General features: G+C 37.3%; 1 protein-coding gene across 1 annotated transcript in view; it reads right to left on the minus strand.

The window, feature by feature from the left end:
• Positions 1-26,004, minus strand: part of ZNF407 (zinc finger protein 407) — a 344,373-nt gene that overhangs the window by 88,252 nt on the left and 230,117 nt on the right. The window contains exon 8 of the mRNA XM_040585938.1: positions 12,080-12,258. Coding sequence (XP_040441872.1) covers positions 12,080-12,258 — 179 coding nt within the window. The remainder of the gene's footprint in view (positions 1-12,079; positions 12,259-26,004) is intronic.

Here is a 26,004-nt window from a genome sequence, read left to right on the forward strand (position 1 = left end):
GCCTACATGCTGATAAAAAAAAAATTGAAAAACTTTGAACATGCTTAGAGGTGTCCCATATCTCAATGGGGACGTCAGGTTACAGCATTACTTCCACACACTGCACAGCAGACTCACCACAGAAAACAGGCACTGACATTGCAAAGTGGATGATCTTTTCGTTGTGAGCCACTTGTGCACCTGCACAGCCACCTATTGAAACCTGCTTCACATTTGAATCTAAGTTACCTTACAGAAAAGCATCCCCCCCTGCTTAACAATTTTCTTAATTTTTGGTGAACAAAGCTAAGTATTTTCAGAATGAGGAGTCCTACTCTTTCCATCAAAGTATCACTAGTTCTCTCTGCTTTCCCAAGATCCTCAGGAACGTTATACTGGTTATAACGACTTATAACCATTTACTCTTTGTGTAACTGAGTACTCAGCTAGTACAACATGATCAAATCTTTCTGCAATTGGTGCCTCTCTCTGATTTTTCTCTTGGAAATTTTTTGTTGCACATCAGCCACCAGTTGTGGAAATAGCTTTATTTAACAAAAATACTCCATTTTTGGATAATCTTACAAATCTAGGCTTCTATAATTTTGTTTAGAAATTGTATCTCAAGACATTTTGAGAAATACATTTATTCAGTTGCTCACTTCCATAGCTCAAAAGTTTGAGGGAAACAGCATACGTGACGAACAACCCCGCACAATTGCAACAGAGAAGAGAGGATTGCGTCCCCCTGCTGTCTTAACCCTCCCGGTCTATAATACAAGTAAGGCTGTACTGAATTACAGATAACTGAGATTTCATGATTTTCAGACACTGATAAATTTCTGACTTCGTATTTCAGGATTTTTGCTGGAGCAGGTAGAAAGAAGCACAAGCAGCTCAGCAAGTCTTACTGACAATTTTGACAGTGGTTGAATTTGCTCAGAGGAATGTGTATTACAAAAGAAAGGGTCAACAACAAATAATATAATACTGAATACTATTGAAACGTAAGGATTTATAGATAAATCCTTAGCAGAAGAGGCTAAATGTAGTTGACTTGAAGTAGCTTTATCCCACAGGCATTTTGTGTGGTGATGGCAGGCACTAATATGTGAAGGTTCTAGATGTTTCTCAATGGCTCCTCCTTTTTAATTTCACTTTGACCATACATTCTAAAAACTACTGACACTATTTTTCTTAGTGTGCAATTGGTTGTTTAATAAACCCCAACTTCAAATTCTTCAAATCTAGTTTTGAATTTCAGATATATATGCCATATCTAAAATTGATGTTTAATTGAAAATGTTTGCCTAAAAACTGTCAGTGTCTCTTGAGATAACTAGATAATCAGGGATTTATCTTTTTTTTTCTTGCTATCAAAAGATGCTTTCATTTTGTTTCCTCTACATACTATTACTTCACAGCAGATCAGTTCTTTTAAATCTTATATAAAGTCTGTTCTGAGAACTGTTATCTGTTACTACTTCCTAGGGTTTGAATAAGTACCACCATTTTGGAAAGGTATAAAAGAGGTAGAGACATAGCTTAGTATGTAATATGGTAGTTATCTTAATGCCTTTTTGTACGTACATGAGACATTATCTTTCCAAACACTATATAGCAACCAACTCTTTCCTTTAGCTATAATACAACAGCCACTAGTGAAAAACTCTTCCAGCAACAATAATCAAAGTTTCCTAAATGTTGTTTAAGCAGGGATTGTGACAAACAGGAATTGATCTTCTCCTCCAAATATCTGAGAGGCTCTCCTTAACTACACTGCAGAAACCTGTCCAGCAATTTTGCCTCGGGATGTCGGATGTCTCTTGTACTTCCCACAGCCAAGCCACTGGTAGTGCACTCATTTAAACCAGCAGTGCCTTTCATCCAGTCATGTGGAGGCTGAACCAGTGATCTGCATTATCTGAAGCCTGAAGTACTCATTAATGCTCAGGTTCCTATGCAATTTATATGAAAATGGAACTCACTTTAAGGTCCCTTTTTACTGCCAGAGAATATTATACGAAAATCATACTGTAATGACTGAGAGAATGAAAACATCTGTATTAAATCTGCAGTGGTTTCTTTAGTACAAAACATTTCTTTGACATTAGATAGTGATGAGCATGCACTCTTTCCAGCAAATGCAAGACCTGCATAAAATATCTTAAATTCGGAAGATGTACTTTCCATCTTCCCATTTAGAAAAAGGGGTTCCCCACTAACTGGCCTGCTGGGAGTTGAGAGATATGGTATCTGCCTCCATGTTTTTTTGACATGATACAAGAAATACAGACAGTTGGCATGTGATGTATTTATATGAGATACAGTTTCATATTACACTCTTATATGTTCACAAGAAAGTGAAGCAATCTTTCTTCTGTGAGACTTCTACCTATCTTCATTTCATTTAGTGCAAACAGTTATAGACAAGCTCCTCTTTGAACTGATAATTTTTTAGAGGTCATTCAGCCCATAATTTCAGGTCCTAGTCACTATCCTGATGGTCCTTCTTAGGAAATTGGACCCAGTGGGAACGTTTTTTCCTTCTGCTTAGTCTATGGGTCAGCATTTTCCTTCCCTTGTACTTCTTAATTCCCTTAAGTGGCAATTATTTAAGGTACAGTTAGAGAAGGTGCAATCTACATTCATCCAATAAAACCTAAATATTAAAAAGGACAGAAAAATCCAGCATGGTTACTAAGGATATATGGGACAGCATTTAGCATTTGAAAGGTACCAAAGATCTAGTAAATGAAAAGATGGGAAAAATTATGAAGAACTATTGGAAGTAAAATAGAAATTAGAAGTACAAAAGAACACGTGTATCAGATAGACATGGCACCCTACTTACAAAAGGTCAAGATCCACAATGCCACATCAAGAAATTAATGGAAAGTCAGTGCAGCATACATTGGATCAATGAAAGCAAACAAAAAGAAAGCCCCCCAAAAAGTTTTAAAATCAGCATGGAATACCAATGATTTGTGATTGATTGTAGCAATTATTGCTGAGGGCTTTTCTCCTCACTCATGACCCAAACTAGTAAAGCACTGAGCACTCAACTAACACTTCATTTAATCCTTCCATATCTAACATCATCCACATTTGTTTTACCAGTTTTCTGATTCTGGAGTTACTTGCTAATATTTATGTCATTCTGTGTAGTAACCAAATTCTGTGTAACAAGCAAATAACTCTTTTGTGTACATTAAAAAAAAAAAAAAGAAAGAAAATTCAGACAATGACTTGCAAGCAAATCAAAGCAGATTTACAGATGTTAATCATTTTAAGTTATTTGTCAAGAGTACACTCTTTCAGTGCACGTTGTTGAGATGTTGGTAGTATCTCACAGCAAGAGAAAATCTAAAGTGTCCTCTAAATAATATACAGCCACAGAGAAAGAGGCCAAGAGGTGGTGGCATTTTGTAGGCAAGATACACTCTACTATGTGGTTACAATGAAATACAGCGCCCCCAGGGCTTGAAAGTCCTGTTAGTTCAAATCTCCAACTAATTAAATAATATGTTCATAACTGGGATACTACCACTGTGACATTTACTATTTGTGTTTATTTACAAATATTTACTTTTTATAATTTTATAGAAATAAAAGTTACAGAAAATTATTTATATATCAACAATGTATATTTAAAATATTTATATAATATAAACATCTTATACAATACATACAAAATACAAAATATTTATGCTTCATGTTATATATGTTAAAAATTCACAAGACATTATAATCAATATTTTCATATTCTTCTTCAAGTTGCATCTTACCCTTTACATTAATAATAAAAAAAATAAATTAAGAGCTTTATATTTCTTAAGACTTCAACATAACTTCCCTAGATGATACACTAAGAGGTCTACTCTTAAAAGAGCTTCTCCTAACAGGAAAGTAATTTAAACATTCAGAGTATACGACAATCTCCACATTAAAATATCCTGAATTACTCCCATGCACTATATACCTTTATTTTTTATTACTTCTGTAAGGTTAATTTCTTTTTTTTGTTCATTTGAAAAGTTTTTTTGATTACTCTGATATCCCATTTTTTGGTGTTTCTCTCAGAATTTCAATACATTGATATCTGAATACTAATATTTCCTTTTATTATTTACATTTACCATATACTATTATGCATATATGTATTTTCTAGCAGAATTAAATATTTTTGTCTTTCTAGATGGCTGTCGTGCCTTAAGCGCTTTCTTCTACTTCTGTACTTTAATATTTCAGCCTTGCTTTAAAAGTTTTATGTTAGGATATCCTATTTTTAGCACCAAATAGGCAATAATATGTCTTGTTCTTCATGAAGGATATTTTATCTATTAGTGTAATGAAATAATAGCTTGGACTAAGATTACCTTCTTTTCATCAGTGAACCTGACATCCTTGCAGAGGCAACGGTCTTTGTGAACACCAGCAGGGATCTGGCATGTGGCTACCAGCACAGTGCAAGAAATTTGCAAAGCATATGCCCGCCTGAGAGTGTTTTGAGGGCAGATGCAAGGTGGGCATTCAGGCTCAACAGAAAATTTCAAAAATTATGAGGGCTTCTGTATTGGCCAGTGTGGCACAGCCCTCCTCCAGGTCAACCAAATGGTTCCCTGTCTTGGAAACCAGGATGCCACAGGGAGGAATGACAGGAAAGCAGATGCATGCCAACACCCTAACACAAGCAAAGAGATCCAAGTTGCTCAGGAGTTAAAGCTCACCCCATAAAGAATTAGTAGCCCTGTGACAAGCTTGGGTAGCTCTTCAGAAAGGAAATCCTCAGAGCAGTGGGCTGTGGGTAGAAAGGCATTAAGGAGAATGCAGGACCGTGACTACAAATACCATTGGTGCTATACACACAACATGAAAACCACTTGTGTGATGGCCCTGCACCTTATTGTCAGCTATCTGATGGAAAAATGGGACACAACATGACAGATATTATACCCCTACTGAACAGAGGGATGCTGCAGACTTTGGTCTAGGCAATATTTTCCTTTTCCTTTAAAATTATATTCTGAATGTTGTTTTTTTCTTAGTGAAATTCATGTCTTTCAGTCTTATCTGAGGATATCATCAGCTTATAGATTATAACTAATATTAATAGTGGTGGGGTTTGCATGTTAGATGAAGTAATATTTGCATCAAAATATTTCAACACCTTCTTTCGTGTCATTCAGAAGCAGTATACGCTGACTGTTCAGGGAAAGCAACTAAGGGACTATGAAAGAAGTCCCTAAGCTCTTCAACAGCAGCAGCAAAAGCTACATACTAGAAAAAAAGAATAAAATACTTTCATGACCTTAATTTTCTTTCTTTCTTTCTTTTTATTTTTTTTTCTCTCTCTTTTTTTTTTTTTTTAATTCCCTTTCCTTTCTACTTCACTTGCTACCTGGAAAGAACCTATTGTACTGTGATGACCACCCAGATAAAGATACTGGTTATGAAAGTTCTCTAGTCATACAAAGCCTTCTAATAGTAAACATTTATAAAAATAATCAAATTACTTAGGCTTTAGGTATTCTTAAAATGTAGATTATTTTTTCCTGAAACACAATAATACGTAATCTACATAGGTTATAAAAATCTAGCTTTCTCCTTTACAAACAGAAAATCATTTATACTAGGTTTTTATTTCAAGCACACGCTAAAATTATTATTCTTCACAAAAGAGGAAAGGGAGTGTCTGCCAATCTACATGACATGCTATTGAAAGACTGGCACTAATAGCTATGACAAGAGCAAACCTGTTTGAAGCAGAGCTGCTGCTGCCTTTTTTTTTTTTTTTTTTAAGTATACCAGCCATCAAAAATAATGTTTTATCTGACTAGAAACCCAAGCAATATTCTGATACTGTAAAAGCTTCTGATTTGCTTATATCTAGCAATGACAATTTTTCAATATTGTTACAAATTGCAACATGTAAAGTATTTTATTTAAACAGTGATAAAGATTAAGAACATAACAATTCTAAGAACAAAGTTCAATATGCTTGCAAACAAAACTATGCACCCATTCTTTGGAGGCTTTACTTAAGGTATGAAACAAGTTTGCATAGGTATTCAACTGACTTGTACTTCCATTATTTCATTGATAAATTGCATTCAATGATTTTATATTTCTGGAGAATTGAGAGAGTATAAGAATAAACAGTTTTTTATTAATTTATTTTTCCTATTTTTTTCAACTTTATATTTTCTATTAAAGAGAAAAAGCAAAAGAAAGGACAAGAGGAAAAAAAAAGAAATATTTAAAAGTAGAAAAGCAGTAGGATACTCTTATAATTGCTATATTATCAGGTTATGTGTGTCCAATTCACATTCTGAATAAGTCTGCAGTTTCCACTCAGTAATACAGTTATACCTTGATAAAAATCACATAATAGATCACACCATAACTTTTAGCAATCAATTTTTTCTCTTAATAAATTGATAAATGTAGCTGTCAAGTGGGATAAAGATCACAATTTTATTTGGTATTAACTATTTGAACTTTCAGAATTCCATTCATGAATATTGCAACTGTTACAACCGATAGCATCACAATTGTGTCCCCTGTTGATGATGTAATCATGTTGTGGGTTGCTAGTCCAGCCTTGTTTTTCAGTTTCTTTAGCTTTTGCCAGAGAAACCTGTAGATCACAGCCTTTTGAAAAGTGCACTTTAAAAAGTTTGGAAAAATATTTTTCAATCATGCATAAAAGAGACACTGCAGTAAACTTTTCTCATTTTCACTGCTCTCTGGAAGGAACTAAACCATCCCCTAACTCTGTTCCCCTAATCTAAAAAAGAAAAGAGCAGGATGTGGGCCTGGCTTAATGAACAGATGATTAATAGTACTGTCTTTTCATCGATTGCAGATGTCAGGAGCCAAAAAAACACTAAGGGAACTGCCAACCAAAAGAGCAGAAATTCATAAGGATTCTTCAAACACCTTAAATAAATAAATGCGCTGACATATTTTATGCTAGAAGGAAACTTATTTTAAGCAAGTGTATTTCTACCGAGGCACGGGTACTCCAGGCTCAAAGAGAGGAAGAATTTAGCGCCATGTATGGGAATGTCATCTCTATGAGAAAGAACACTTTGGGGGACTTACGTGTCTCCTCAACTATCCCTTTGCTATCACAACACCTAAGCACTTTAGATTCACAAACACAACCTTTACCGACAGGCTGTAGATTAACACGGTTTTAAGATTTAAGAGTAGAAAGGACTATTAGATAATAGTCTGGCTTCTGGTATATCAAAGACCCTTAAATACTACTTAATTAGTTTTGCAGTGAACCCAGCAACCTTGGGCCCTCCTGAAACCTATCTTGCAGAAACACATCCAGTCTTGTCAAGGCTCAAAGGAATGGAACAGGGATAATTTTTTCTGCTAGTTGTTGCTAGAGCAAAATCGACCTTATATTTAAGTGTTTGCAACTTCTCATTTCAATTTGTCTGACTACGTTTTCAGTAACTGATTTTTCTTAGGCTTTTCTCAGCTAGATTAAGAGTAGCTCATGTCTGATATTTTCTCACTGTGAACCAACTCATACACTATAATCAAGTACCTATCTATCATTTTGGTCATGAATTATGTAACTCTTCATGAGCACTAAGCGTTCAATCACCACGTAGGCAGCCAACTGCCAAAACATGATCGTCACGATCTTTGTTCAGTGGATGCCCAACCCCAGAGGCACCTATAATTTTCACAGATGCAAAGACACACAAAGCTGTACTTCCAAGCATTCCCCACAACACATCTGTGCAGCGAGGGGAAGCTGCTCATGCTGTCAGTTGCCAGGATCTTTACGAGTAAGTGATCCTCCACCCCTGCTCACAGTGCCCAGGGTGTCAGACTCTCAGAGCACACTGGCTTAAGTTGAGTGCTTTGCAAGCATAGCATTACTTCCAATGAAAAAACAGAGTACAACGAATTGATCTGCCTTCCCTGATTTTTTTTTTTATTTTAAAAAGAAAAGACTTCCAAGAAAGGTTTTGTATGACTGCTGATTCTAAAGTAAAACATCTCCAAATCTTCTTTCAGTACCTTAAGCAGTTCCCTAACCTCATAGCTGACTGTTGTGAAGCCATTTTCAAGCAAAAGCTTTGTGACTCACACTATGTAAGCATTGCACCTCTTTTGCACATGAGGAAACTCGGACCGAGAGCAAGCCCACTATCAGTCGCTTAGCGAAAAACTGTGTTATTCTGGTTTCCTAGAGCAGCATTCATTCTTGCAGATCATGATCACTTGTAAAAGTGCAGCAGAGAAAGAACAATACAGAAAAAAACCTCCCAATATAATTCCTTAACTTTCAATATGATCACAAAACCAATAATGAGCAAACTGCTACTCTTCTCTCTGAAGAGGCTTTTTACTTACAGCCAGTTTAGTATCGACAGAAGACTACTATGCACACAGTGAGATACCATGGTCTCTGCAGCTACTGGAATAATGGAGACATCAAGCCATAGATATTAATGCTCTCTGGATATACATAATGCATCATAATAGTATCACAATGCTTATAAAACAAGAACTTCTAAATGATGAACATTATCACTACCAAGTGGTGCTGCTCCAAAGCAGACAAAGCTTTGAGAAAGCCAGCTGGAGTACTGATCCCCTACAGGTTCTACCACAGGTACGGGCCCTTTCCTTGTCCCACTTGTCAAAGTATTTAGGCTCAGTCAACTGGAAGGAAAAACATATCCAAGACTCTTGGAAACATAATGCGTACAAGAATCAGTCCAAAGATTTTTTCACCTTACTTTGCTACTTGCCATACAGACAAACCCACAGTAAACAATTCAGAAAAATTTCCTTTATCAAATAATCACATTTTAAAAAAAAATCACTAAAATTATAGTCATCAACATGATATGACAATTTACTCATACTAATTTCCCATTTGTAATGACAAATTTTCAGATTTGTGCATTGATAACAAGAATAATATGAATAGCTTCCATTGGAACCGAATTGCCATGACTAAAATACTAACTGCATGATTTCTGAGCTTGCTAGTAAGCCTACTTCTGTTCTAGAACAGGTATAAAATCAATTGGCATCTTAAATATGACTCTTTTTTTAGAAAAAATGAGTATTGTGGATAATCAACAATCACTGGATTTATGGCTTTTTTTCCAACAAAATTTCCGTTTCAACATGGACCTTGAGAAAATGGGTCAGAGAATATCAAGAAACAGGCATATATCTCTTACAGAACAACACAAAATGCCATTTCAAAAACAGATTTGATGTTTTATTTAAAAATTAGAGGTTAAATGCATAAATTGGCATTGGAAGTATAATCTAGTAAATCCGTAATTTTATGTGCAGATGCATATATCTCTGTTGCTTTGTGTGCATTGAAGGCCTGCTGCTCAAATGCAGAAAATTTTAAGAGTTAAACCAAAAAGCATTTTCTAGATTGTTATTGTTTTAAAATATATAATGGTACTACATAAGGTTTATAAGGAATATAGTTGTATAGTTACATATCTCCCTCTATGACAGTCTATAGCAAAAAGAGGAAAGAAAGTCTGAAGACCTGGTTTTTTTGGCATTCCCATATATCAATTCCTCAGACTATACAGGATTTCAAAGATGCAGAACAGAAAGTGATATCACCTATCAATTACAGTATCATCCTTACTCATGTACAAGCTAACTTGCTCTGCTTTCCACCTTTCACAGCCTCTCCCTTAGAAAGGCAGCTTCTTCAAGATCTTTACTGCCACTGACCCCATGAAGCTGTACAGTAGTTGCTAAAGAAAGTTAAGCAGAAATTAGTATTAAAGCATTAACTTTGAATTAGAAATCCAACCGATAAACTTAATTTCATAAACAAGAAACAGATTTGATTTTTACTTCCAGCCACATCCTAAAGGTAACGCACAGCTCCATTCTTCGTGGGCTGTGGTGAGGCAGTTTCTAACTGGTCCTGCAAAGTGGTTTGAGTCGGCATCCCTCTCTTTGCCAGTGATGAGACTTACTCTATTTCTATTCTGCTCAGAGAAGTGAAGAGGCTGGCTTTCCCATTACAAAGCAGTATTAGAACACAAAAGACAGACAACTACGTTTAAGTTAAAAAAAATCAATCTTGTGTGACACCTTCATACTCCTATCAGCCTAAAGGGTTCTATGTCATGTTGTGGATTCTCTGTGGGTGCAGCCAATGACCAATAAGTCATCAGTAACCACAAATCAGACATAGAACAAATCTTATTTTGATAAAGAATGTTAGTGAGGGCACAAGAGTGATCCCGTCGTTCCTCAAAATCTTCTCTAAAACCTTTAACTCTCCTATGTCCAGCAGTCAGAAATGGATTGAAATCAAGAAATGAAAACCCCTTTAATTTAACTCTGATGTGAATGCACAACTATTGCCCAGATCCTGCTTTAACAGTGTTTCCTCCTGAAAGGAAAACACAGTATCACCCTTTTAGCAATGGGATTATGCAAACAATCTTTTAACACTTTTGTTGTATACCAACTCTAGGCTAGCCTGGCAATAATTAGGTGACAACCTGTTCTTGCTAGTAGTAATATGTTTGTACATACAGTACCCTGTTCAGTGCAAGGGCATTTCTACAACACAAGAATGAATGTACAGAAAATAGGTATTGTTAGCATACAATGCATTGATGACAGTTTTCCTATGTTGCCCAGACCAAGCAAGTTGAATAGTTTTAACCACAGCACGCCACAGTGAGCAATTAATTTACCTAGATATAGTCTTGAACATGAAAACTTACACAGAATTTGTAATTTTAGATAAACATTAGTGATTCTACCAGTGCTACAGCTATCTGTGTTATGTCTGTATATCTGTCTACTGAAATAATTTTAATTTTTCATATTATTTTAAGTGGGATTATTGTAGCAAAAAATCTAACAGTGTCTGGATTTAAGCTCTGAGTTGAATATTCATTCACTTCCGTGAGAAGTACAGTGAAATGTGATCAGTTTTCTGACCTATTTTGAAACTGGTATTCTGCCAACTGGTATTTTGTTTGCACATCCAGATATTATCCACCATATGCTGACATGACATGATGATTGGTTCCAAAATGAAGTGGAATACTTGGCAAATAGAAATATATGGTACAAATAATCCACTGCCTCTAGTCAGGAAAGCAAGCGGTCATTTTGAGAAGACTGAGAGGTTTTAAAATAACTTGAGTGTATGTGCTGCACAGAGCTGAATGAAAGCTCTCTGGGTTGTGTTTTTTTATAGATATGAAGGTCTCAAAAATTATTACATCAATTCCTTACAAAAGAAAATTCAAATCTGACACAGCAGTACTAATAGTAGTACTCCAATGGAAGATTAATTTGCATCTTAGGGAGAATTTGGCCCCCATAGCTTCTTACTCCTCTGGATTCCCCAACTCTTTCTTCTCGCCATCTGTTCTTTTTTCCCACTGCTCTGACTTGTCTTCCCGCCCAGTGATGTCTAAGTTATCTGCCTTAAATGTGAGTTAAGACCACATTTAATTCAAGCTCCAGCCTAATTTTGTATTTTTTCTCCTAACCTCTTGCCATTGAATTTACTGTTCTTCTAACTTGATGCTCCCATTAAAATTCTGCCTTCTATTGTGACTTGTAGAATCTCTAATAAAAAACCAAAACCAATCAACCAAACAAAAATCTTGTTCCTAAACAAGCTTTTTTGTAATGAAATCTAAGAATTTTTAAATTGGTACATTAATTTACCACTGTATTTCCTAAGGAATTTTGGTTTTCTGTTCGTGGGGGAATAGAGTGGGTAGAGAGATTTAAAACAAATGTTAAAAAAATATTTCCCTAAGAAAGTTCAACTAGATTTCAAAGTGAGGCATCTAAATAGCACACATTTCTGATGTTTAGGTATTGAACTGAAAGCTTTGCTTGTGAAACATGAATGGATTTCAGTGCTTAATGAATAACCTTCATCCCTTGTGCAAACCTGAAGAGAACTAAGCCCATTTTAAAATCATGTTCTTCTTCAGAATAAATGATAACGTAAAAGCTAGCTTTCTTATCACAATCCTTTAAGCATGCTCATATAGAATAGAGAAGAATTTGTAAGCAAAGGGAAGAATGACCTTACCCGCATGCAAGTATGCCAGATCAGGATTTTCGATGTCTGGGTGTAGTTCTTTCAAGTGGTTACGAAACTCCACTGGGATATTGGTTCCATAGTGACATTTAGGACAGTTATACATTTTCACTCCTTCATGCTTTCCTGTATGCAAGATATGTTTACGGATATTTTCAGCACAGTTAGACCTAAAAAGCAATGAAAAAAAGAAATAAGTTATATAGGAATTTATTCCCTACTGGTTGTTCAAAGAAAACCTAGTGTTATAACAGAAAACGAGTAGTCATTACTTATTTTTCACTATCTGCCCAATTTTTGCATCCTCTTAGGTTTTGCATAAATGTTGTCCTTTGCATGAAGGCTTCCAAAGCTCTTTCAGCTTAACTGAGCAATACATCTGAACCAGAAGCACTTAAAAATGAACAATTTTTTACATTTGCAGAAGTATTATTTTTGTTTTTCTTGATGGTAGTCAGTGATGGACAGAAATTAAGTAAAAGTCTTTAACTTTGCAAAACTGAAATGCCCAGATGCCAATAACTTTCCTAATGGAGCTTTCATGAACTTTTCCTGCACAGTTCCTAGATTCCATAGGAGTTGCTGTGAATGATTTTTGTAAGGATATTTCATCAACTCTCATCTCACCATATGAAATGTTCCTGGAAGACAGAACTGAGTTCTTCAAGTTCATACCTTTTCAAAAATACACACAGATTCTGATTCGTATCTTAAACTCAGCTTTTGTGGAAGCAGTGGAGTTTCCATGCATAAAGGTCAGCATACATGTAATACTAGTTTTATACATTTCAAAAATTTTTTTCTAATGATATTTCTGAAAAAAGTGACTAGAAAAAATTTCACGTCTTTTATCCGCAGATCCATGATATGACAGTGATTTTGAATTTCTAGGCTTTAAAATTTTGCAGTCTCATTCCAAAATTATTTTGCATTGGAATGTCCTAGTTATTCAGTCTGTGATGAATCCCATATAAAATATACTGCTTCTTCATTTATTTCAATCAGAAATAGGTGTTATATTTATTCTTGAATCATAACAGCCTGTGTACACATTTTTTTAGACTTAGTACTGTACATTATTATCAAGCTAAGAACAGTAACACAGTTTAACTGAAAAAAAGTGCAAACACTCAAGCAAACTGTATAAATACATACTTCTTCACAATTATTCAAATAAGAAAATAGCAGTATTTTGAGCAACTGATTGTTTACCTGTCACTGTTAGAAACACCACAGTAACAGGCACCTAAAAAAAGGATCCCTAAAATAAACTGGAAGTAGCAGCTTGAAGTTCTGTTGGAATGCTTGTCTCTCCCTTGGAGATGGTCATAGTAAAGCTGATATCTGCCTTACGGTGCTGCCAAAGCTCACCCTCTGTCATGTCCATCTGCTATATACCAGTATAATGATCAGACTCCTGAGAATGTCAGAGAAGACACTTCTGTTCACTGAAAAATATGGGAAATATTGGTCCTCAGCATCTTTCAGGATTCAGCCCTACAAAAATTACAATGCTCATAAATGTAAAATGAAACATGTGTTTTATTTAAAAAAAAAAAAAAGACAAAAAAAGATAGTGTACACTGCAATGAAAGCAGGAGACAATCTGGTAACCTTCTACCACGGGTTATACTTTAAAAGGCAGTAGATTAAAGCAGAGCATACAAATCTGAAATAAAGTATCTGTGTCCTTTTAGCTCAGCTCTCATACTATGTTAAGGAAAGATATAAAACTTTTTTACTTTGAAATATTTCTGTGAAATATATAAAGGATCTGTGGAAACCTATGTAAGAGTTGTGAAGAAAACCCAGCCTGTTCAAGTCATAAAAGGCCAGTTGTATCTTCTTTGATTTGTGAATTTCTTCCAACCACTTTAAACGGAGCAATCCTAAAGTCTCATTTGTTCAGTTGTCAGTAAAAATCTGTGACTAAACACACCAACATAGTATAGTAGCTGTAAGAGTTTTATAAAAATATATTTTCCCATGTGATGAGGCCAGAAAGGCTTAATCAGAAATGAGGAATATGAGAATTACAAGGTATTACAAATTGCCTCTCATATGAGGCTGCAGTGCAGTCATTGCAATCATGAAGTAAACCATGAAGGTAACAACTGGCAAATCCAAGCACTTTTGAAGCCAAGTAACACCTTTAAATATGACTCAACAAAAGTATACTGCATAGAAAACGTTTTTTAATTATTCAGTGTGCTTTGAATGTCTGTTTCATTAGGAATCTTCTCCTGAGTACTGTACAAATATGTTATTACATGTCTGACACCCCCTCCCCCAAATTCTATGTATGTGTGTGTTCTTAGATCATTTCATCTCCTATGAGTAAACACAAAAGTCTGTGATTTTAAACAGCACTGTATTTTCATTAAAGCTACGTCATGATAAACATCTAACTAAAATATAGAGTTGCAACAGTGATGATAGTTAAGACTTTGACAGGCTTTGTGCTATAAAATTCACTTCCAGGAGTTCATAAACTTTGAGATAAAGATTCCCTTTGTTCTGAAATTTAGCAACTTAAGAGCCCAGCCCAAAATAAATTGTTTGAGTAAAGTCCTTCTGTTTTTGAGTTCCACTCTGAATTACAGCCACAAACAAATAAATGCAGCTTTTAGGATGCTAGCCTGTGTTCCAGTAAGGGTAAACCAGAGGTTTCTAAGTCACATTTCTATTATAATTTCTTAATGTAGGCATGCTTTCATCCTTATGAACCTTCTTCCATTTTAAAAATCAAATGTATATATTTCTGGCAATTTTTCCATGCTCTGCAGTATCAAGATGGGACATTAGAGGGACTTAATTAGTCTAAAGCTATAGTTTATGGGTTTATATTCAATGCTGACGCAGAGAAAAACATCAGAAATTTTGGTTTTATTTCATGTCTTGCAGTGAGACTTCTTATCAGATGTGAAGAAAGCTTTGAGACTTCATACTAACCCCACAACAATTCTGTTAAAGGGAAGTGGAGGGCCTGCATAGTGTTTTCAGTGTCCTGTCAGTGCTATATATGGTGAAAGAGGAGATGGGGCATGTTACTAAGGCACGTTGCAGACGAACAGGAAATGTGAGGGGCTGAAAAGCTCAGCCAATACTTCCCATGCAGCAAGCCTGTACGACTCCCTCCATCAAAGACTGATATACTGGGAAGGAGTGTAGGCCTGCTTTCCACTGCACACATACAGGAGAGCTGCCACATTTCTGTAAAGGACAATGCTGTGAAGTAAGGGAGACAGATGGCAAGTTTCTCCTGAGAAATGCAGCTACTGCTTAAGACAAAAGGAAAACCTCTTTTGGCTAAGATAAAAAAGGGCTTTTGTCTCTACGTTCATCGCAGAGTGATGCATTCACACTGCTGTTCTAACTGCACATTTCATGTTGCCATTAGAAGCCATCCCTACCAACCAATTACCTGCATTTTGCTGCTCTCAGTAAAATAAAAGTTGCTGCAATTTCAAATATCATAAACTGTAAATGACTTGTCAATTATAAAATTGTATTTTAGTCACAGAGTCACAGGATTGAGGTTGGAAGGCACCTCTGGAGGTTGTCCAGTACAACACCACTGCTCAAGCAGGACCACCCAGGGCCAGTTGCCCCAGACCGTTTTCTGCCACTTATGAATATCTTCAAGGATGGAGACTCTCCAGCTCCTTCAGTAACTTGTGCCAGTGCTCAGTCACAGTGGAAAGATGTTTCCTGATGTTCAGAGTATTTCACTTTGTGCCCACTGCCTCCTGTCCTGTCACTGGGCATCACTGAAGAAGAGCCTGGCTCTGTCTTCTTTACAACTTCCCTTCAGATATTTGTGCACATTGATGAAATTCCCCCTAAGTCTTTTCTCCAGGCTGAAAAGTCCCAGTCCTCTCAGCCTCTCCTGATTTGAGAGAGATGCTCCAGCACCTTGACCATCTTAGTGCCCCTTTGCTGGACTCATCTTAAGTATGTCCGTGTCTCTCTTGTACTGAGGAGACCAGAACTGGACAGTGCTCCAGGTGTGAACTCACTAGTGCTGAGTCGAGGGGAAAGATCACCTCCCTTGACCTACTGGCAGCAACCCTGCAAATGCAGCCCAGGATGCAGTTAGCTTTCTTTGCTGCAAGGGCATTGGCAGTCCTTGCCCAACTTGACTTCTACCAGGAATCCAGGTCCTTTTCTGTAAAGCTGCTCACAGCCCCCAGCATATAGTGGTGCATGGGGTTGTTCCGCCCCATGTGGAGGACTTGGTACTTCCCCCTTGTTGAAATATATGAGGTTCCTGTCAGTCCATTTCTCCAGCCTGTTGAGGTCCCTCTGGATGACAGCACAGCCCTCTGGTGTATCAGCCACCTCTCCCAGTTTTGTGTCATGCAAACTTGCTGAGGGTTCACTCTGCATCATAATCCAGATCATTAATGAAGATGTTGAAAAGGGCTGGACCCAATATTGACCCCTGGGGTACACTGTTAGTTACTGTCCTCCAGCTAGACTTCGTGCCACTGATCATTACTCTCTGAGCCGAGATGTTTCACACGAACAATGTAATCAAAGGAGATTTATGTTACTCTTGATGTCTTTGTCACTATAGAAGCAAATCTCAGAATACTGATACCTATCTAGATAGGAACATGATACCACAGCAAAAAAAGCTGGGTAGGTGAATAATACTCAGCTTCCAATGGACATCTCCAGGGGCACTCTACCACAATGTGGCCTAAAGCAAACTCCCCTATGCCAAGGATGAGAACAAGAGATTACTCAAGTTTTCAGTGGTGGCTGTGCTTGAACAGGCACCATTCATAGAGTGGCAAGGAAGCCCAGTGCCACATGCCACAACCCTCTACGCTTTCATCTGCTTCTTAGCAGCATTGATCTGGTTTGCTGGGAGAGTGGAATAAAGTGGAAGGTTAGGAGTAGTGCAAAATGCCCAGACATTTTGGCAGCATGAGAAAACATTGCTTTTGTTTACTTTGCCTTCCCTCTCCCATTGCGTCTCTCCTATCCTTATATACATCAGTTCTGTTACCAAAAAATTGGGTATTGTACTAAGAGCAAGAAACAGAGTGCCTGGTCTACCGAACAATGGGAAAATACACGCTCCTAGTGGATGGGGCATAAGTTCTCATAACTGTCTTCCTCCCTAAGGCAGAAAATATTGTTCCTCTAGCCCCTAAACCAGTATAACTCTGCCCCTACGAAGACATTTTCTCAGTTGCATTGGCAAGCTATAGTGTGCCACTGACCAGATTCCTCAGCAAAACTGCATCTGCCCCATCGAAAACAGCAGCACTGTTGGGGGTTCTGGGATGGCAGAGCACAGATGTGCACTTTGCAGGAGGCAGAGGTGGGAGTTCAAAGTCAGCAGCAGGGAAACACAGGTGGAACAATGAGCTTTGGAGCAAATTTGTGCCAAGTGGGGAATCGTCAGCCTGAAGGTCCCCACAGTGAGTGCTGTCTGTGGTCATTATTCCCCCATCATCTCTTCTCTCCCATCTTGCAGGGTTTACCCAGCCAGCTAGTCTCACCAGCCAGCATTACAAGCTGTAAGAGGGCAGGGATTTGGGCATCCCTTCCCCACACAGAGGGGCTCAGCCCCAGCCTTGCAGCTGGATGCAGAGGGTCACACCACGTCCTTCTCCCAGCCAGCAGCTCTGGTTTAAGCAGCCCATGTAAACAGCTGAATTCAGCAGCTAACCGCAGAGCTGTGACTGCCTAATGCCAGAGATATTTGCTGTCCTCATCTTTTATGTGGCATTTTGGATAAAAATCATGAAGTAAGAGAAATTCATAAAACATCTTCTGTTAATTCTAAATTTGCCTGTCCAAGATAGGAAGGCTTCTATATTTTCTAAGGGTTTTGTACATGAGTATACATTAGCATTGTATTCAACAGCTAAATGAAATATAGCAGGAAGCAACCTATTTTTATTAAGATGTTTTACTAATAGGGAAATTAGAACACTTCCATTACGCAGTGCCTGACATTTTCAGAAAGATGCTTACTGCAAGACATGGAAATGGAAGGTTTCAGAGGTGCAAATGAGGCAAAATGTTAATTATCTAGCACACTAAGTTTTAAAAATTTTAGCATCTTGTAGGGCTCTTATTTGCACAAAATAAACCTTTTTCAAAAGGTTTTCTATAGGACATTAGCTACAAACAACCCCTTTCTGCAGAGAAATGCATACAACCCAAAGGACTTAGGGCAGCTCCATGGATGTCACTATTTACAAGATAAAACCACACACAGCTGAGTGATTGAAAAAATGTCTGTTTTTCCCCTGTTCGTCAGTATGAATCAAGTTCACACTCATATGGAGAGCACTTTGGTTGTCTTCTGCTGTTTATACCCCACTATGCAGCCTGCAGGAAGTACACAGAAATTGCAGTATTTTGATTGTAAAATAGCACAGTCCACAGATTCTTTCTTCCAGAAATAAAAGCAGCTATGATGAAAGCAAATTTCTCATGAAAGAAATACGTATCATCATAGATTCTTAACCTCAGTTATTCACCAAAAATTTGCAGGTGTTTTTACAGAAAATGCCATCTAACTGGGAAAACTGCCTTTAAATCAAAACTGCAATAATGTAATTAACACTAGAAAAGGAGAGCCATAGATTTTTAGAAACGTAAAGTCATGGAACATTTAGCTTGACTTCATGGATAGTAGTTCATAAAAAGTTTGTCCAGTGATTCTTTCCTCAAACCCTAACTCTTTCTGGTACTAAAACATGATTTTCAGAGACACACTGAAATCTGAAGGAAAGCAATGGAGAATCCATTGAAATAATAGGTAAATCATATTTGATGACTCTCACTTTTACAAACTGTCATATTTCTTATACTTCTGCATCCAGTTAACAGACAGTGTTACCTTTCCAACATGTTTTCCTCAGCTGAAGAACCCTCTGCTATCTGGACCTCTAGTGGGTGAGCTACAGAGACCCAGTTCCTTTCACATCACTTTGGGAAATCATTAGATTCTTCCTAACATCTTTTAAATTGTAAATATTGCCTTAAGCTTTGAATACTAGAACACCAGTGCCGCATACATGGATGCCACGACTTGCCCTGTGCTCAGCATTTTCCATCCAGTTCCATCCAGGAGTTCTGGGAGTTCTGGATACTCCTCAAAGCGCCAAGAGCTCCTGTTCACTCATTTAAATGCAGGGACCTTTCATGTTTGTTATTTTTTTCAATGTTACTGCTTCCCAAAATGCAACCCTTCTAGCCTGCCTTTATTTCTTACTTGAATTAAAAGTATGAAAACTACCATTCAGTAGACTGATGGTAAACAACCTAATGGGCAATATTTTCTTGACAGGAAAGAAACAAATACCTCAATCTATGATAATTACATTATACAAACAGGCTTATTCAATCAAAACCTTCACAATGACAGTCACTTTGCCCAACTTCTACCAAGCAAAAAACCAGACAAACCAACCAAGCAAGCAAGAATTCTTCCCAGCATACTCAAGATTTATCTACATTTCTGTTTTTAAAGTAAACTGATTGCCAGTTAATGCAAGCTAGCTACAACACTATACACATTCTGCATATACCACCAGCACTCAGTTCAGACCACAAGTTTAAAAATTTAAGCATTGGCTTACCTCCTCAGTGCTACAGGTCAATACAGTATTGCACAAGACATAATAAAAAATAGAAAAATATCATGGAGAAAAATATATTCTGAAATGTGTTGAAACTAACATTATAAAACAGTAAGCATTATTATACATCAACACACATATGTAACATATGCATGTGCATATATATATATATATGAGAAATGTAGTAAATTTTCTCAGTCTTCTTTATTACTAGCACCTGGGTTATTTTTTCCTTGCTCTTTTCCTTTAAAAGCAAAAATCCTACTTTTTATTTAGGTTTTAAATGACTGGGGGAATAATCACATGAATACAAGTGCTAGCACTCTGCGTCCGACCTCAATTATCAAGTAACTTATGATACTACTGCCAGAATTAGCAGCATACAGCTCCATGGGAACTCAGGAGGTCAACTACAACACACCCAGTGCCAGCTCAGTTCTGCCTGTCACTGCTGGCAAACATCTCTCTGTCCTGTTCCTAAAGACCTCTGGTGGACAGTGGCAATGAGCTGCAGGGGGACAGCATCATCTTTACCACTATAGCTGTTTCTGCAGTGAACATTTGCCCACAGCTGATGCTTTCCAACCACACCAAGCTGACTGAAACACACATCCACAGTGTCATAAAAATGCATGCCTGACAATCTGGTGGCCACATGTATTGCCACATTTTACACGTACTACCATGTATTGCATGTATTGCCACTCAGAAAATATGAAGTCGCCCATAAAAGAATACACTGCATTTACATGTTTTAATGAGATTTTATGATATAGTCGGTTTCACAAAGAAAATAACAAAAATGTATTTGGGACTTATTCTGACAGTATTATAGTAACACCCAGGGATAATAATCGTAATGTTTCCTGCTTTTCTACATTTTTAGCTTTGCATTTTTTTCTTTAATGATCTATTTGTTATGACATACAGTATGTGTGACAGATGTCCAGTGCTGGCTGCTAAAAAGTAGCAGAGCCCTGTAGGGAAGCAGCAAAAACTTGTGCGTCAGCACTGAAAATGATGGAAGACTGATAATTACTACTTGTGTCTCTGCTCCATTCAGCAGACTAGCATGCTGAAATTGTAATCTGGACTATTACATTTACAATGCATTGGAATAAAAATTCCCAATTTCAAACAATTTATCATTTCAAATACGTGTGAAATGAGTTGATTACAATAGCCAAAATTCATGCTTCTAAAGACAAATTCAGGGTAACTGGAAATTCTGAAGGGAAATAAGAAGTGATGTACTCTAGTCTTGTTTATATCTGAGGAATCTGTGAAGCTGGTTACAACCCTGCACAGTGAACAACAACCAAAGTATAAAACCAGTGAACCATCTAGATAGACTCATGAATTTTCAGTCAGAATAATTTTCTCAAACAAACAAACAAAAAAGTTTAGTTCACAACACACTTCACATAAAAAAACGTGATTTTTACAGAAAAAAAATATAAATCTGATTCCGAGGAACTAATGGCTTCCTGCCTTTAATGCTTCCATTAATCCTGCTTTCTACAGGAAGAGAAAGAAATAAAGAGGCAATTTTTAGACAGAAACCTGCAAATTATTTCCAAACTAGTAGACTTGGGAGGAGCAGGTGGATAGGGTACAGAAAGGCAGGGAGATGTGCCTTAGCTCTCTACCTGTGCTGTGGTCCCCACTACCCCTGGAGATGTGCAGAGCTGGGCTGCTCAGCTTCTGAGTCTGCCCAGGTAGCTCTTTGGAGGGAGCCTCAGTTACTCCTTCTACTGACTACAGAAGAAAAAAAATATCAAAATCACCACCACCACCCCTCTTTTTCACAGGACTGACTTGCTACTCAAAACTCTCCATAACATTTGCTTGAACTCCTGGCTTCCCCTTCCCTTGCAGGCAGTGGGCTCTGTAATAGCCTGGCTCAAGGGCCCTGTGGAATCGCATGCCTGCAGCATGAGGGATGCAGAGGTCTGCCGTGCATAGTGCACTGCTGCACTGTGTCAGCCAAGGTTTAAGTGGCAGAAATAGCAGGTGGAGTTCATCTATTTCACGGTAACTGAGAATAATCACTCCATTGTTCATGGGCTTCCTCCCTCCCCCTTTCCTTTCGTGTTGGAGCAGATGGCATAAAAGAGAAGTTGGTCTGAGAAACAGCATCTCTGCAGTGGTGTAAGGATGGAGACTGGGCTTTAAGTACCATAGGCCCTGATTTAGCAAGGTACTTACGTACTTGTGCAGCTTAAGTACAAGCAGCCCCATTGACTTCAAAAGAATGACTCACAAGCTTAAATTTATGTACATGATCAAATACCTTGCTGAAATGAGGCCATGGAAAGCATCCATTTTTTAAAAAAAGCTAGGGTGAACTTAATTGAAGACACACATTTCCTTTCAACATCATTTTTCCCCCCTATTGTACTTCTTTTAATGACCACATAAAGTAACCAAACAATTCTGTAGAGTCTGTTTGTATATCCTTGGGAAACCATAAAGTATTTTCACAAATATAAAAGTGCAGATGGAGCCTAAGAAAGGGTGTGGAGTCTATAGGCTGTGTAAGATGAAACTGGACTCCTAATGTTGCTGGAGTCAGAAATGATAGCAACAGACCCTAAAGGCTGCCTGTCAATCTCAGATGCAGATGATACTTCTTCCAACTGGCCTTTGTGTCAGTTCCTTCAGCCATTTTAGTGACAACACAGCTCCCTAGAGGGCAGATCCTGTTGCTTTGCAGCCTGGATTTATACCCAGGGCACAGTGGTCTGTACGATCGCTGCTCAGAGTAGTTTTTTTTAATGTTAATACACTGCCCTATCCCAGCCCCACCCCTCACACAAAAAGAGCTGGCCATTTTCTTCCTCATTTCAAATGTTCCAATTTATCAATGCAATAAGCATTAATTGTCTGAAAGATTCACTTTTGTTATGCATGCCGAAAGTATATATAAAATCCCTGCTAATAAAATTTGCAGATGACACTGTAATTGGTAGCATGATTAATAATGATGACACTGCAGTCATACAGAGCAGTTGCACAAGCTAGGCCTGTTCAATCAAAACATATTAGGTCTCCCACCTTTGCACAACACATGCAAGTAACTTACAGAATGCAAGAACACAGTGAAGAACTGTGACACTGAAAATGACTTAGGGATTAGTGACCAGCTGTTTAATGTGAGCTTCCAGTGTGATGCTATAAGCAGAAAGGTCCCATGTCATCTTTAGATGTATAAGCAAGGAAGTAGCAAGCAACTGTAAAGATGTAATGTGACACTGGAGAAACTAATTCTAGAATATCTACTTCCTGTATTACTGCCTACATTTTAAAAAGTAAACAAACATTCACAAAACTATTACAAATAGAAATATAAGCTGGGGGGGAGACGACGACGGGGGACAGGATGGGATACAGGGCAGGGACCAAACCACTCTGTTTGGCTTATTACACTTGAGCTTGGGGCATTAGCAACTTAACAGTGCATAAATGTGTGATTAAGGGACACCTTCACTTAGAGAAAACCTGTAACAAATTCCAAAGCAATGGCAACAAGTTGCAGTCCAATTCAAATGAGAAATAAAGCACAATTTCTTCAGCACTTTCAGATCAAACCTGAAAGTCTTTCTAGATGACAAAATTCAGTCAAATATAAGAAGCTCAGAACAGAGCAAACTGGAAAAAAAATATGCAGCTTGTTTTATGTAGAAGGTCAGACTAGCTGAGCTTAAGGCTTTTTCTGGTCTCAAACTCTACAAAAAGTACAGTTTAAGTCTGAAGAATGTCATTGTGAGGTCAGACATTTATTGTGTTTCCATGATGTCATGGAAATTTGTTCAGTCTGCAAATTAAAATATATTCTTCCTGGCTGTCAATACTGCAAAACCATTTTAGGTTCTGAAAGTCAAATTCGGTTCTTTTGTTGGAGGTATGATTGATTATCCGATCTAAAATCTGCCTTGAAAGTATATATCGGAGAAACATCATTCTCTTCAGATTATGTCCTCATAATGCCATTGTCTGCACAAATATAAGTAAATGCAGCATTTGGCTCTGTACTTTGAGCTTACTTCACAGTCATCATTCACCCCAGGAGAACTGGTTTTAAGAGTAGGGAGCAAGCAAAACTTAATTTTGGTTCCTGCAAGAGTATATTTGCCTACAAGGACGCCCTGCTGCTCAGTAAGAAATTGCAGTTTTCATGTAGCTAGATTTTCACAGTAGACCTACATAAAAAGTTCAATGTCTGTGTACTTCAGCAAGAGATAATGAAATGGAATACTGTTGAATGAAAGCACAACCTAGTGCATATATGCAGAGTAAAATGTATAAGATACCTTCTAGCACTTCTGCTTCAGTCTATCCAAAGTCCCAGATAAGCTGTTTTGAAAAAGTATTCACTTAAAATTCAACCACTCAGAACAGATAAATTATTACTATTTTTTCAACTATAAACAATAATGTCTAAATATCAGACACAGTATTTTAATTTAGATGAGAAATCAGGGCTACTGATTAAGAATAATAGGAACTACCTGAATGGTATTGCTTCGAAAAGCTGATCTAGTACCCAAGAAGACAAAAATTTAAACACCAGGGAAAAGCCTTCTGAATGCCAATGAAATTCTGTCATATTGAGGAATTTTATAGAGCAATGCTAAATAAATTATCCCATGATCATGTACACAAAGGTTCTGTCTTAAAGAAAAAACACACCCACAAACCCACCTGAAAACAAACCCCATCATATTACACAAAAATAAACTTTTTTCATTTAGTATAAATGGTGTTACGGAATTGTCTTTTTTTTCCCCGCAGAGGGTTAACATGAAAAGAGGGAAAAATGGTAAAACATGAAACTTGTTCTTTGGCTTCATCTTTCACATTTCTGTATCATGCTACAGCAGAAACTAATGAACTTGTTCATCTTTGAAAGCCCTTTTGCATGCTTCTTCCTTCACCCTTAACTCTGATCCTTGCAGATCTTCCCTTATGTGTGTTCCAATTTTACTGGTATAATATGTGCACTTTTATTAGTTGTGTTCTGATGATTTCTACTGAGAGATACTTAAAGCTTATACAAGTCAAAAACTATTTTATCACTTCTGAAGAAAACTAATAGGGCAGAGTCACTGAATGATAAGAGAGAGAGACCACTGAATTTATTTAATAATCCATGTCCATTTCACAAAAATGGCCTGTGTAATCCTTTTAAAAATAATAACCTGTTCATTTCAGACCTTGCACAATGCTTCTCTTTGTCCCTTGTAAGTCTCTCAAATGTCTTATTTTAAAGGAATATATAGTACTCCCGGAAGACATTTTCCCATTTCTATTCTCTTCAACTCCTGTGAGCCCTTGTTCTGTGTGATAAGGCAATCTCCTTCGGGATCTGAGCTGTGTAGTTTCGCACCACGAGTGACAAGGACTCAACTTGAATAACTGCTGTGCGCAGGTTGTAATTATGTCAGCTGGAGTGTTGAACAAGGGGACTGATTAATGTGAGCCCCAGCCCAGGCACAGTCCCTATCAAAACCTTCGTGCAGGCCAGCAGTGGGGATGGGTTAAAGCAGAAAGACAAAACATGCTGTATCGTCCATGATAGATGAATTGCTCCAACAGTCTTCAGGCAGATGTTCCAGGACAGTATAATATACAATTACTCTGCCTTATCACCTTCCCAGGGACAATAAAGCTTCCTCCTTCTATAGCTCATGTGAGTGAAGGCAAAATTAGTTTTACTTTTACAACACTGACTCACTTATCATGTTGCCTTGATTGTGCTTTTACAGCTAAAGAAAACATATATTCCACTCTTAAACTAAAAAAAAAAAATCCCCACCAAAAAAAAACCCTGCACTCCTCACCTTTTATATAAACCCAAATGATTCCTTTGAATCTATTTTGCGTCACAGTAATACAGTCCTTACAGGGCTAATTCAGTATGATATTCTAGGGAACACAACTAACTTTAGAGCAACCGGACCTATTCATAGGCTTAATGTTATATGTCCGTATACAAAGGTACATTACTGAATCAAGACAGAATGCATAAATGAAAAAATACATAGGTTTTGTTCAAAAGATGCCTACGTGAATAACATGCCCTTCGTGACTATTTTAACTAAGCAGTCATTCTAAAAATACCACAGTCCTCTTGTAAAACAATTCTTTGAGAAGTCATTAATCCACATACCTCTTTAAAGGCCACAAAAGTTTACTGTATAACTATTATAAATAATCCAAGTATTTTCCAAAAAGTAAACACAAATTAAGTAAATAATATAAATTTAGGAAGAAAGCTATATATAAGTATTTGTTTCCTTTTTG

Source organism: Falco naumanni, chromosome 3, assembly GCF_017639655.2.
Source record: "Falco naumanni isolate bFalNau1 chromosome 3, bFalNau1.pat, whole genome shotgun sequence".
Classification (NCBI taxonomy): domain Eukaryota; kingdom Metazoa; phylum Chordata; class Aves; order Falconiformes; family Falconidae; genus Falco; species Falco naumanni.